General features: G+C 38.8%; 1 protein-coding gene across 2 annotated transcripts in view; it reads right to left on the reverse strand.

Annotated features, from left to right (window-relative positions):
• Nucleotides 1-230: 230 nt before the first annotated feature.
• The window catches only part of LOC121376057, a 33749-nt gene continuing 17832 nt past the window's right edge, over nt 231-16147 (reverse strand). For both annotated transcript variants that reach the window (XM_041503833.1, XM_041503834.1), the window contains exon 2: nt 231-4482. In XM_041503833.1, the coding sequence (XP_041359767.1) occupies nt 1212-4346 (3135 nt within the window). In that variant the 5' untranslated portion in view covers nt 4347-4482 and the 3' untranslated portion in view covers nt 231-1211. The remainder of the gene's footprint in view (nt 4483-16147) is intronic.

A 16147-nucleotide genomic window follows, 5' to 3' on the forward strand; every position in this document is an offset into this window, starting at 1 on the left:
AAACTGATTCAAGTATACATTACATTATTTACTCTAAAATATTAAACGTAGCCCAGTGGTAAAGCGCTAGCTTGATGCACAGTCGGTCAAAGATCGATCCTCGTCGTGGGTCCATTGGGCTATTTCTCGTTTCAGCCAGTGCACCACGACTGGTATGTCAAAGACTATGGCATGTGCTATCGTGTCTGTGCTATGGTGCATATAAAAGATCCCTTGCTGCTGATGGAAAAATGTAGCGGGTTTCCTCTTTAAGACTATATATATATATCAAAATTACCAAATGTTTGACATCCAATAGCCGATGATTAATTAATCAATGTGCTCTAGTGGTGTCGTTAAACAAAACAAACGTTTTCTAAAAGAGTATCAATGTGTCCCGTTCTGTTCAAACACTTACCTCGGTTAATCCAATGTCTTTGATAACATTCTTTCAATATTCGTTTTGCTCCCAAATGTTTTTTAAAAGAGTATCAATGTGTCCCGTTCTGTTCAAACACTTACCTCGGTTAATCCAATGTCTTTGATAACATTCTTTCAATATTCGTTTTGCTCCCAAATGTTTTTTAAAAGAGTATCAATGTGTTCCGTTCTGTTCAAACACTTACCTCGGTTAATCCAATGTCTTTGATAACATTCTTTCAATATTCGTTTTGCTCCCAAATGTTTTTTCAGTAAACATTTAATAATCTGCTGCTTTAGTGATAGCTGTGTTACGCTCAATGAAGACCATTTTGAAACATCGTGGGAGTCATCTGTATTATCAGAGACTTTCAACCGAAAATAAGTCGAACCATCATCTGACAGGCTGCCTGTATTTGACTAACATGTCATCACAGAGAGTCACAGTGGTCCTCGCTGTACACCAAACATGCACTGTTGTTAAGTTCATGCCACTCCGACATTACATATTTTAAAAATTGACATGCAATTTTCATTTTGTCACCATTTCTAAGGTATTCGACTTGCATATGTGTCAGTTTTACCACCCATATAATATCAAGTGCAGAACATTATTATCAGTTTAAAGTTATTAATCAGTAAAGAGGAGTATATTTTGTACACACACACATCACACATATACAACATACACACGTCCACACGCACACACACACACACACAGGCAAACACAACACACACAGACACACACATAACACACACACACACACACACACACAACACACACACACACACACACACACACACACGGTCACTCAAACTGGATTTCCGGCTGGATACGTGGTGATGACCTTATTGGGGTCAAAATACGCCGGCATCATTGACGTGGACGGAAGACTGTCGTTGGATCCGTATATGGACCACGACGCCGCCGAGTCTGCCGCGCTCAGGTCAATGAAAATGTCCACGGTGTTTTCGTCGTCGCCGGGTTTCGACGGCATGGCCCTGATAGGCGGGGATTCGTCCTGTTTCTTTTCGTCCTTGTTATCGGAATCTTTACCTTTTCCTCCCCCTTTGTCTTTATCACTTTTCTCCAAACTGCTTTCACCGTTTGGCAATTTTTCTTTCTTACTCTTACTTATATCAGATGAATCAGGACCCTTTTCGGCATTTGCTTTCTTGTCTTTTTCGCCTTTTTTGCCCTTTTCACCCTTTTCACCCTCATCTTTGTCATTTTCCTTTTCATCACCCTCCTCTTTCTGATCCTCGGGTTCTGGGATGTCCCGTTCAACTACCAGATCTTTCACTGGCCAGTTTTGTTTAAATTCACAAATTATTTCGTCAATTTGCCCTTTAAAGCTGATAGTTTTCAGACTCAGCTTTACAGACTTGGACGAGAGTACGTTTTTGAGCAGCATAGGAACGAACCCTCCGGCCATGGTAGCTAACGTTTGGTTTGTTGAAGACATTCGCGTTACGCTTCCGAATGCCATCACAACTATCATCACAAACAAAAGGAAAATTACAATAACAAGAAATTTCCCTGTCGCACGAAGAAGGTTCAAATAAACTGGCCCAGGGGCTCCATAAACTTGAACCTCACAGAGCCTCTTAAAGTAGCGAAGTGGAATTCTAGGAGTGTCAAACGAATCTAGGAATAACAATAAATGGCCAACTTTCCACGAAATTTCCCTTTTAGTAAAATTGAGCTGAGTTTTAATTGGAGGAACTTCGTCAACAGTTTTGACTTGAAATGCCGCATTCTCTTGCATACTAGAAGGCAAACTGGCGACTTTTTTCAAATCCTCCGATCTGTCAATCATATCATCTATAACAGATTTGTTAAAATCTAGATAGGTGTTATACACATTGTTGTAACAGTCGTGCATGTACACAAAAACCAGCAACACCATACTGACGTACTTGAGAGTGGCGCTGGCATTGACAATGATTCCCATCATGGTAAACGCCATGACCTCGATCATCAATCCAAAGGACTCGGCAACCACCAGTGCCACTGAATATAGGATTGACAGGCAGAATGCGCCACACACCACTTGCAGCATGAGCATCCGAAAGGCGTAGCATCCTCTGAAGCCCAGCGAGGTTGGGAAACAACTCTCGTCGTCGGACGGCACTTCGTGCCCGTGGACTGTTTTATCCATGACAGAGAGTTTCTGACCGATGACTTGAATCTTTTTGAATTTTTTTCTCCGTTCCACTTCCTCAATCATATACCCACTGCCGATCTGTCTCCGGGAATGGAACAGCAGCCTGAACGACAGGTATATCGTTGGAATGCAGTACACGGCTAGCAGGAACATGGAGAACGGTGACGTGATCACGATGTAGATTGGTGCTAGGAGAATCGCTAGCAGGCCACATTTTTTGAACGGCCACAGTCCGACTCTGAGAATGACCTGCAGGACGCCGACCTGAGACACGTTCGCCATGTCCTGAAGCGAGCATCTCGTCACCTGTTTTATCTTATCTCTCACAGACTCGCCAGAGAAGCCCAGTACGACTCCCGCTAGGAAATAAAAACAGTAGGTGGCAATGAACACGGCGTGAGTCGGGCTGTAATACTGAATGACGTTGTTTTTGTAGAAATGGTATTTGCGCTGCATTCCCAAGGAATCGATTGCTTCGTGCCGCATCTGCATCTCTTGGTGTTCGAACTTGTAGTAGACGTACAGCCGTATGTAATACGGAAAGGGCAAGAGAAGCAAGAGGATCAGCTTGACCAAGATCTGGACGCAGGAGTGCCACGTTACCTGATGCTTGAACTTCGGCTCCATCGACGCAAAGACGCTGCGGTCGCAGCAGTCGTCAAAGGGACTGAGAGCTTTTATCTTACACCGACAAAGATTGTCGTACAGCGTCCTCATCAGTCCGGTGGGTGGCTCGTTCTGGGGTATTATCCTCTTCCCTTTCACCGTGATCCTCAGCTCGTTCATCTTTAATGGGATTATCTCGTCCTGCGGCATGTTGTCTATTGCCTCACGGAACCTCCGCCAGTCAGCAATGTCCTCCAGGGTCAGGCGCTTCTTGTACTTCACGTGGACGTCTGGTTGTTCCGTGATAAAAATACTCAGTTTTATTTCTTTTTTCAGCTTCACTAAATACTCCCCGGCCACGTACATGGCACTGTACATATTTGCTGGCAGCAGATAGGGAGAGAAACAGAAGACCAGGACCTTGACGATGCTTACGGAGATGTACAGGATAGAAATCCACAAGTCATCACTCTCGTCGGTGCACTGGAATTCACCTGTCCGAGCCCTGTGACAGCAGTTGTAAACGAAGTCTGCATAACCGTCGACGTTCTTGATGATCTGATTGCACGCATAGTTACGTCTGTCGGAGCCGTATCTAGGATCGTGCGCAGCGTCAAATTTACCCACCAGGATGTTCCTTATCTTCTGCATTCTTTGTTCCGGGCTGAGTCCTCGGAAACAGCCGAACGGCCTGTCCGTGATGTTCAGATCCATCTTCTGGACACCAATTTTGAGAATCGTCATGGACAACACGTCGTAGTTAAAGGACAGCATAAGCAGCGTTCTCCCGTGACGACTACGAGTCCGAAACCAGCGGTATGGTTTGTAGTTGTGGCTGATGTCACTGTACAGTGGGTCTTTTGTGTAGTTGTACATGTGCAGGGTGAACTCGAACAACACAACTCTTGTCTCGGTCTCTACCTTTTGAATATACTCCGCGAAATCGTCGACCATTGGGAAAATTCGACACCGTGGTCTTCTGCGATTGGAACTGTCTGACGTATTTCCTGAAGAATGTCTAGATGAATTAATTTCCACAAAGGAAGGTGTTTCCAGTGATGGATCAACAGGCGTGGGTTTGTCAGCAGATGATGCAGTGTAATGGCTTGTTTGAGAGAGTGTACAAGGAAGTATTCCAAGAAAACCAACAGTCAGCAGTAGGTAGTGCGCCATTCTGGTACTAAGTCAGCGGAGTTCAGGGAACTCGAGGATGGAGTGATGCTGCACGTTCAGGGAGAGGCGGCTTGTAAAACAGGTCTGAAACGCGGCATGGTATCCCTTTCCTCTGTCATCTCGAACACCTTGTCACCTGAAAAATATGAAAATAAATACTTAGCCTACTATCAACCACACTGCATCTCACCTCCTCGTTCTGCAATATGGCATTGTGTTACTTCTGTCCCACACTACCACAACTATAGTTTTAATAAATTAATTATGCTGTCGTTATTAACTGGACTGGTGTTTCGTTGCCATTTTAGCATGCACATTGTAAAGTAAACAATTAGAAAGTCCTGTCTCCTCCTAGTGCTTCGTAATGGTGTTCAGTGCATTTTATGTGATCTAGGTTGATGACGCTAAATAACGTCACGAAAGGAAAACATAAGTTGTTCCATGCTAAATGCCTAAAGAGCCATTCTTAAAGTTTCATAATGACTAGGAATATTTATTCACTTACATTGTATTAAAATAATTCTTAAGCCAAGTGGCATTCCATATATTTTGTTTTATATCTTCAAAATAAACACTGAAGTATGCAAAGATTATATATGTGGGATTGATTAATGTATAGTCATTTATATTAAATACCACTACCAATAAATGTAAAAATAACACAATATGACACTTGTAACTTGAATAATTCACCTTTAAATATTGACAATGTACTCTAGAAATTCAGCTTTAGTTTTTACGAAATGATATTCTAATATGTTTGATACAAACTACGTCTTGTATATCAACCAACAACACAATTATTTCTCTCTTTTTTTGTTGCATTCATCTTTAAAGATCACACAATTTTAAAAACGATTGCCTATAAAAGGTCGCTTGAGTAATCGGTATAGCTGTAATTAAGTGCGTTCAAGTGACGCTAGCGCTCCGTGATTTTTTACTCTTAACGTTCGGGAACCAGTGAAATGGTTATCGGGTGTTCACCACAAACATCTATACTAGTTGTATTGAACATAGTCAAGGTTGTACTGTGCCAAATCAGCAACTTCCATATTTACAGTTCCAGTTGCACTGTGAAATATTTACGGAGTAAATGCAACCGCTGCTCTGATTGGTAGTAATGTGTGACTTTGTTTTATATCTGCAAATACTATTATCTCTTCCAAATGAATTGTTATATTATTATTATTATTATTATTAATATTTATTATTATTATTATTATTATTATTATTTAATTTACAGTTATTATATAGTGTATCATAGAAAATGATGTTGTATTTGATCTAGCGGAACCTGTACAGTGGAAATATACAATCACATTATCATACTTCAAGGTCATTGTAATATATCGGTCATGTGCGTAAGACTGTGTGTCATATAGCAGTTTTAGTCATGTCCCGGTATTTGCCTTGATATGAAAACTGTTCTGTTTTCATTGTACGGTCAGAGGCACATTCTGCTGTCAGCAGGGGCTAGCAAAGGGACTTTTTATTCTCCATCGCACTAGTAGCGGATTAATTTAGTCTTATATGAAGTACGTATTGGTTGAACCTGCGATGCTGAACGAAACTATTTTAGCGTGTACAGAATGTATAGAAATTATATTTGTATTCGTTCGGGGTAGGCGTGTAGATTGACGGGTGGTTTTGTAATCACTGGAAGATGATGGCGTTTGCTAGTTCGTGGATTAGTCATAGGAAATGTCTATATTCCATCGTAACATTTAGCATACTCATGTCCAAATGCGGTTCGAACACGTCCGTAGGAAGCAGAGAAGGGAGTAAAAAAAACTAAACTGCAGTGGACTTGTACCAGATACTTCCAACTGAAAAACATGTTCGGCTACAGCATCTATTCCTTGGCACCGTATATCATTACACAATTGCATAAAGGAAAAAAAAAATTTAATTGGTTTGTTTAACGACACCACTAACGCACATTGATTAATTAATCATCGTTTGGTAATTCTGACTTGTAGTCAGCATAAAAAAAATGTCAGTGCATCCACTGTAATCCTTGTAAACTGAAACGTAATTAGTTTTATTTTGAACATCTTGAACATGATAAAATAGAGTTTAGGGGCTCACCCTTACAAACTAATACCTGCGTCTCTGGGCGGGTGTGTCTGGCGTTGTCCACCCTGTCGCCAAACCTTTGGTTACTCATCCATTAGCGGTTTAACGTTTTAAAAGATGGACAAACACTGTGCCATTCTTACAACACAACAAAGCGGGACCGAGTTTGCATTGTCACAGACTGTGGCTTAAGCACACAGTAGTTAAGTGTCCATTGAACAAATAATGACATTTTATCTGACATTTCACCCACACCCACCTTCGTGTAATGTTGGCCTGTACACCTGGCTGAAATTACAAAATAACTGCCCACCACTAACCTACTCACAGACGTTGGCGTATGAGATATTGAGATACGCTGTCGGTGAACTCATCTATATAGAGGATTGGGGGTGATATTTTACTGTTAAAAGCCTGAAGGATTTTGCCCTTAGGGTGCCATGATTTCTGCATAAGCATTATAAATATGTACTATGAAATAACACTATGTTAGGAAAGAAATATTAAACAAAAACTCAACACATAAACTACGGCTATTTGGTTAGTATGGTTATATTGACAACTGGGGGGGGGGAGAGAGAGAGAGAGAGAGAGAGAGAGAGAGAGAGAGAGAGAGAGAGAGAGAGAGAGAGAGAGAGAGAGAGAGAGAGAGAGAGAGAAGAAGAAGAAGAAGAAGAAAGGGAGCGTGGGAGGAACAAAGAGAAAGAGTGGGAGAGAGGTGAAATATGAAGAGGAAACGAGAAATGTCTAGAGTAGATATAGAGAGACAGGGAGTGTTGGAGAAAAAAAGAAACAGAGACCGATAGAGCGAAAGAGAGAGTGGGGCTACTTTTCCCCAAAATTAGCAAGCAATTTAAGGAAACTTAGACTCTGGCCTAAAAGAAAATGCTCAGTTACTGACTCTTCCCCCAGAAATGCTTCACCCCACGCTTATAGGTAAACTAGTAGAACGTTCCGTTGTTACTACCAGAGACTAATTCAAGTTGTCAGTCTGAATAGTAATAAAGACATTATCCGTCTGTCTGGACGTAGTTTTGCTTTCGGCGACTAATGAATCCTTTGATCTCAAATGCTAATACACCGCTGACTCATGTCGGTATCGACAAGTGAAATATTTGACCTTGTTGGACGAAGTATATTCGTCGGTGAACTTACATTGATGTATTATCAAAATGTGTATCTAAAATATTTAATATAAAAGAAACAATTCTTTGAAAAATCTCTCTGTCGTTACCATTTAAGCATCCATCCACATTCGCTTGTGTTATATAATGTTTGCATGGCCCATAACGTTATTAAGATCTATAAAATGACAATTTCTCTACGATCCTTCGTATCACTGTAGGTGGGGGAGACACAGAATCTATGTCCCCCTAATCATACCTCTGCGGATGCGGATGCGGATGAGGATAACCTATTAACGTGCCCCATCCACAACAGGTTCAAGCACGGCCTCATTGGGCCTGACCTCTGACACCACCATTGGCAGAGTCCATGGGAGGCCACACCTCTTATTCACCATCTTCTATACCTTTCTGCTACCCCATCACACCACCCATAGGCAGTGTTGGTGAAACCCAATCTGCGTACTCGTCCCTCAATATAAAATCCTACCTACGCCAATGCATCGTATCCTATTTCACATTTAGTAATATTGTGAAATTATATTTAAAACTTAACTTACGTTGTACGCAGAGTAGTCCAATGATCGCCCATTGTTGTCCATGATCACTACAATTCCTCATCCATGAGTTAAATACCCTGTACTCGCCTGTTGTTATTCATATCCGTGTTGATACCAACAGATTGTGTTTTTCAGGGACGGCTGATCGGGTTAAATAAGTCATGGATGGGTGAAGGAGGTCGAGAATGTCAATAACTGACTGCTCTCGGCTCTATTAGTTTTTATATTAAAAAAATGGATCAAGTATATTTCAAAATAATATCATATAGTGGCAGAATATTTGTAAATAATATCCTATAGGTTATTCAGAAATATATTATTAATAATCAGGATTATCCTACGCCATTTTTACACTATTATATTACTCTGGGCCTCAGGCTTACAGGCTCACGTTTTTGTAGGGGGCTAGGCTTATTTTTGCCCGAATTCAACGAATGCCTGCGTCTGGATTACAACAGTACCTTGCTCTAGAATTTGTTTTATTGATATCATTGTTCTAGGTTGTTAAATGATATCATATTGTCCTAGATTGTGATTAAGTAATATCAGCTTCTCTTGGACAGCGTTTAAATAATATCACCTTGTTGGGAGTTTAAAGGGGGGGGGGGGTGCTCCACCAGTGAAACTTTATATTCGTGCCTAGACCATGTGTTTTATCAGGAAGTAATCTGCACATTATTAAATAAAGAAAACTGACTACTGTATAGGGTTATTGCAGGTCAAACCGTTGGAACGCACCTTTACTTAATGTGCTATAAGGCTTCACGTACTTTGTCCATTGCGATGGCATTCACTAAGAATAATTTTATACAGAATGTTTTATAAAAGTGCTCATTACTTATTGACGTATCAGTAAAGGACAAAAACGCAGTGAGATTGTGCCGGATACTTCCAACTGTGAAAAACAATCTCGCCTGTTTATTTGCGCCTCAGTTCAGTAACACCATGCAGACTTCGATTGATGTAAATTATTGAATATTGTTTGTTCCAAACGTGGGGTTCTCACGCTATACAAAATCACGCGTGCATGTCGGGCTTTCAGTTGGTTAAAGTTTGTTTTGTTTAACGACACCACTGGAACACATTGATTTACTAATCATCGCTATTTGGAAAAAAGAAAGAAATGTTTTATTTAACGACACACTCAACACATTTTATTTACGGTTATATGGCGTCAGACATATGGTTACGGACCACACAGATTTTGAGAGGAAACCCGCTGTCGCCACTACATGGACTACTCTTTCCGATTAGCAGCAAGGGATCTTTTATTTGCGCTTCCCACAGGCAGGATAGCACAAACCATGGCCTTTGTTGAACCAGTTATGGATCACTGGTCGGTGCAAGTGGTTTACACCTACCCATTGAGCCTTGCGGAGCACTCACTTAGGGTTTGGAGTCGGTATCTGGATTAAAAAGCCCATGCCTCGTCTGGGATGCGAACCCAGTACCTACCAGCCTGTAGACCGATGGCATAACCACGACGCCACCGAGGCCGGTCGCTATTTGGATGTCAAACATTTGATAATTCTGACACGCACATGTAGTCATCAGAGGAAACCCGCTACATTTTTCCAGTAGTAGCAAGTGGTCTTTTACATGCACTTTCCCACAGACAGGAAAGCACACACCACGGCCTTTGTCCAGGTATGGTGCACAGGTTGGAACGAGAACAAAAATCCAATCAGTTGAATGGATCCGACGAGGTGGCTCGATTCTGCGACGGAAGCACCTCAGGCAAGCACTCAGCCGATGGAACTAAATCCTGCCCAGCTTTCAGTTGGGGTTTCTGATATATCTGTTATATGTTTAGAGGGAGGGGGTGTTCCTGTATCCACTTGAGAAAAGGGATTATGTTGTCTTGCACTTATCCTTTCATACTCAATAGTCGATATATTTTAAATTGGTAAAATCACCCAATGTGAAGGGGAAAAGGTAATTTTGACAAAGATAAGCGGGTATCATGCAATTCTATCATATTACATTGGTAAGTCAACGTCTGTGATATCTCCTTCATTGGTAAGCCTACGCCTGTGATGTACATAATCTCCAGTATATCTCCTTCATTGGTAAGCCTACGCCTGTGATGTATATAATCTCTTTCATTGGTAAGCCTACGCCTGTGATGTATATAATCTCCAGTATATCTCCTTCATTGGTAAGCCTACACCTGTGATGTACATAATCTCCAGTATATCTCCTTCATTGGTAAGCCTACGCCTGTGATGTACATAATCTCCAGTATATCTCCTTCATTGGTAAGCCTACGCCTGTGAACCCACCCACTGGAAATGCTGGCTACGGGCCTGTAGCATGTAACTACATGTATATATTGAATAATTGTAAAACTCATATATATATATATATATATATATATATATATATATATATATATATATATATATATATATATATATATATATATATATATATATATATATATATATACCTTCACCAACTCTTATTTCTTTTTCTCCAAATTTCCAATGTAAATTTTGTTTTTAAACTTTCTGAACAAAATACTATCGAATTGTATAAACAAAATCTCATTTTAATACAGGGATACGACAAGACGACTAATGCAACAGCCAAAGTAAAACAACGCACGTGCGGTTCTGCCTTTAGTCTCTGTGTCCTGATTATTGATGACTAGCAGCAACTGGTTACTTTGGCTGTTCTAACATTTTACCTTCATCCCTGTATTAAAAATCAGATTTAGTCTATACAATTTGATTTTGTTTTTCAAAAAGGAGATCTAACCTAAGGAGTGTGATGGTAATTTGTAAAGAAATTGTTTTTGTATTATTTACATTGAATCTGTTGCGAAACATGTTATTAGTGTGTGTATAGGTTTAAAACATAATATGTTTTAATATGAATTTTAGGGATATTGATTATAGAGTTACAGGTCAATCCATTGGTTCCCTTTTGACGTAATTTGATGGTAATTTGTAAAGAAACAGTGTTTCATTATTTACGTTGAATCTTTTGTAAAACATGTTATCAGAGTTTGTATAGGTTTAAGACATTATATGGTTTTTGTATGAGTTTTAGTGTTATTAATTATAGTTACATGCCAGCCCATTGGTTCCCTTTTGACGTAAACAGACTTTTTTCATAGTGGTTTCTATGTGGACACATTCAGCCACAATTATCCACGGATGACAATGACATTACTGACATTAGATTCACATTAATGTCGCTTATTGGAGACACACATCTATGGGAATCCACATGTAGGTGAACTGTGTATTTGGAAATCATGTTCCCACACAATGACACACGTTCTGCGTCATGGTTGGGTGACAACTGTGTTCAAACAACCATGATTGTAAAAGGTTGCACCGGCTTCGGTGGCGTCGTAGTTAAGCCATCGGACTACATACAGCATGGAAGGTACAGGTTCGCAGCCCGGTACAGGCTCCAACCCAGAGCGAGTTCTTAAGAACTCAATGGGTAGGTGTAAGATCACTATACCCTCTTCTCTTTCACTAACCACTAACCAACTAACAACTAACTCACTGTCGTAAACAGAGAGCCCAGATAGCTGAGGTGTGTGCCCAGGACAGCGTGCTTGAACATTAATTGGATATGAGCACGAAAATCTAAATTCTAATTTGGGCTACTGTAAAAAAAAATGTAGAACGAACAGAGGTATTCTGTAGGTCGAAATGATATTTAATATGTAATTTTCGTCAGTTTAAGAAGCCCTATTGGTCGGAAGCGTGTCACGATAGCAGCAAACTGAGGAAACTAGACTCACTGTGATAGAGATGTTCCATTGATCGATTATAATCGAAAATTGATCGGGTTAGCTCTATCGATATTATGATCGATTATGATAATAACAATCGATTGTCGCCGAAAACATATATTGAATAGGTCTTAAAATTAGCGACTGTGGTGACCACTGTCCATTCCGGTGAACACAATAATAGGTACATAATTTTAATAATTCAAATCCATCTGAAGGTCGTATAATTCGAACCGATTGTACAAAAAGTAGGTCGATTTTTGCCGATGATTGATGATGGAATTCGAGTTATGAACACTACTTAAAATCGCAGACCCTAGTTTGAAACTGTAAAAATGGACACCAAGATTTGTAAACCTGTAACATATCTGGATAGAGTTACGATAGAGGAAGTCGCGTCTGGGACGTTAAAACGGGATAATACCCTCTACAATATACTACAAATCATGTCCATAACCCTTAGTTCTCAGAGGTACGTGCATTTGTAGAACTATTAAAAACAAGCATTTCATGGAATTACAAATACCAGGATGACCAGAAATACATTGGATGTACGGAAATGAATAATCTCAGCAATAAAATGCAAGCAATGACTGATTTCAATTATCAACAACAGCTGTAACAGTTTTTACAAATACGTCGTAGTGTTCACACGCTAGGGTCTGTCACTTGAAGTGATGTTATGGTTACCACCGCCACCGCCACCGCCCTGGGGAATAAACAAAGAAAGTGAGCATTTCTGGAACCATAGTCACGTACTAGTTTCACAAAGAAATACATCAGCTGTTGCAATACAAGGCGCTCGTTTTCGTACAGCTTTGCCCCATGCAGTTACAATAATCGATTTCGCCACTCTCGGAGGATTCCTTCAATCCAGAGAATGTCTCGCCTAACACGTGTGATCTTTACTGTTTAACACTGGAAGGACAGTTCGGAAGACGACACCGGGAATTACTATCTGCTTTGACGCACCATTGCTGTTCATAAATAACACGCTCTGGTGGGTTTACGGGATCTTTTTTTTTTTTCTGCATTCCTCTTCAAATCTTTGTGATCGCGAGTATTAGGAAATAGTTGGCCGGTTTACCCTGAGGTTACTTTGCATTACAAAATAAAAGAAGTCAGTGTATTTTAAAATCAAACCCCACAGTGAAGGATAATACTGAATGAATGAATGAATGAATGAATGAATGAATGAATGAATGAATGAATGAATGTTAACGAAACCCCAGCACACACACAAATTGACTGCTGAATTTCAGACAAAGGTGAACGAAAGACAATATAAATATTCCACCATAACATGATATGGCGCTGTGGTGAATATTGAAGGAATGTTCAAAACAGATTTAATACCAACAGTACAAAATATAAAATAGATAAATTGTGAACAAAACCATTTATGGTAAAATTTTACAAACATTATATAGAGAAGCATTCATAATATTAAGCTATGTTTATAGAACAATATCCATAATTATAGAATGGAAATAGATAGATAGATAGATAGATAGATAGATAGATCTGCAAGACATTATGCATATTTTATGCGAAATATTTTTATGGAAAAATGCAAACTATTGGTTATTACATGTGTGGAGTATTATTGATTTACTGGAAACAATCATTATGGTACAAATAACGCAAAATTATATTATTGCACATGGGATGATGGTGGAATTAATGCAGGTTTTCTCACCTTCCATCCATGTTTCGCATTTTTAAACAGCCTTAACCTAAAAAGGTGGAACTTCTTGTATTCTTGTTTCTTGTTAAATGTTGTTTTATTTAATGACACCATTAGAGCACATTTATTTATTAATCACCAGCTACTGAATGTCAAGCATCTGGTAATTTTGATAGAGGTAACCCGCTACTAGCATTTCCATTAGTAGCAACCTAGGGATATTTTATATGCACTACCCCATAGACAGGATAGCACATACCATGGTCTGGAACGAGAAATAGCTCAATTTGCCCACCGACGGGGTTCGATCCCATACCGACCGCGCATCAGTTGAGCGCGTTACCACTGAGCTACATCCCGCTCTCTTGATGCAAATAATATAACATTATATTACATATGGGATGAGAATGGAATTTATGTTGTGTTTCTTGCCACCTTTATTCATGGTTTTTTTTTAAATTCTGAGACAGCCTTAAAGTAAAAAAGGGTGGAACCCGTATTCTTATTTCTGAGTTTCTAGCGCGATGATAAATATACCAATAGGCCCATCGACTGGGATCGTATCAACTGAGCGCTTTATCACTGGGCTACGTCCCGCCCCTCTTATCTCGTAGATTGTAAGATTGCCACCATGACGAAGAACCCTCTGTAGTGTTAACGCCCAGCAGTCGTTCGTGTTCGTGTGTAGGTGTCGTTAGCTCACCCGTGCATTCATTATTAACTCACTGGACGTCTTCACCTTACTCAGCATAAAGAGAATTAGGTAAAGCAAGTTAAATCCACCGATTCGCGTGACACATGACTGTCTGTGACGATAAGGTTGTAACCACCATCAATTACTCCATGCAATTAAATACAATTTCTATGTAAGAATATATTGTGTGAAAATACAGCAATGTCAAAAGGATTAAATGACAACTAGTTTTAACGTGTACTCTCCATTGACAACTATCTTGCAAAAAAATAACTTAGATCGACAACGAACATTTTCAGTTAGCTACCCTGTACGCTAGAGCACTGCCTTGTGTTGCTGTTTTACAAGTGACAATATATCACTTACACAGTTATTATCAGTTGTTTTACAAGTGACAATATATCACTTGCACAGTTATTATCAGTTGTTTTACAAGTGACAATATATCACTTGCACAGTTATCAGTTGTTTTACAAATGACAATATATCACTTGCACAGTTATTATCAGCTGTTATACAAGTGACAATATATCACTTGCACAGTTATTATCAGTTGTTTTACAAGTGACAATATATCACTTGCACAGTTATTATCAGTTGTTATACAAGTGACAATATATCACTTGCACAGTTATCAGTTGTTTTACAAGTGACAATATATCACTTGCACAGTTAGTATCAGTTGTTTTACCAATGACAATATATCACTTGCACAGTTATCAGTTGTTTTACAAGTGACAATATATCACTTGCACAGTTATTATCAGTTGTTTTACAAGTGACAATATATCACTTGCACAGTTATTATCAGTTGTTTTACAAGTGACAATATATCACTTGCACAGTTATCAGTTGTTTTACAAATGACAATATATCACTTGCACAGTTATTATCAGTTGTTTTACAAATGACAATATATCACTTGCACAGTTATCAGTTGTTTTACAAATGACAATATATCACTTGCACAGTTATCAGTTGTTTTACAGGTGACAATATATCACTTGCACAGTTATTATCAGTTGTTTTACAAGTGACAATATATCACTTGCACAGTTATTATCAGTTGTTTTACAAATGACAATATATCACTTGCACAGTTATCAGTTGTTTTACAAATGACAATATATCACTTACACAGTTATTATCAGTTGTTTTACAAGTGACAATATATCACTTGCACAGTTATTATCAGTTGTTTTACAAGTGACAATATATCACTTGCACAGTTATTATCAGTTGTTTTACAAGTGACAATATATCACTTGCACAGTTATTATCAGTTGTTATACAAATGACAATATATCACTTGCACAGTTATCAGTTGTTTTACAAATGACAATATATCACTTGCACAGTTATTATCAGCTGTTATACAAGTGACAATATATCACTTGCACAGTTATTATAAGTTGTTTTACAAATGACAATATATCACTTGCACAGTTATTATCAGCTGTTATACAAGTGACAATATATCACTTGCACAGTTATTATAAGTTGTTTTACAAGTGACAATATATCACTTGCACAGTTATCAGTTGTTTTACAAGTGACAATATATCACTTGCACAGTTATTATCAGTTGTTTTACAAATGACAATATATCACTTGCACAGTTATCAGTTGTTTTACAAGTGACAATATATCACTTGCACAGTTATTATCAGTTGTTTTACAAGTGACAATATATCACTTGCACAGTTATTATCAGTTGTTTTACAAATGACAATATATCACTTGCACAGTTATTATCAGTTGTCTTACAAATGACAATATATCACTTGCACAGTTATTATCAGTTGTTTTACAAATGACAATATATCACTTGCACAGTTATCAGTTGTTTTACAAATGACAATATATCACTTGCACAGTTATTATCAGTTGTTTTACAAGTCACAAT

Source organism: Gigantopelta aegis, chromosome 6, assembly GCF_016097555.1.
Source record: "Gigantopelta aegis isolate Gae_Host chromosome 6, Gae_host_genome, whole genome shotgun sequence".
Classification (NCBI taxonomy): Eukaryota; Metazoa; Mollusca; class Gastropoda; order Neomphalida; family Peltospiridae; genus Gigantopelta; species Gigantopelta aegis.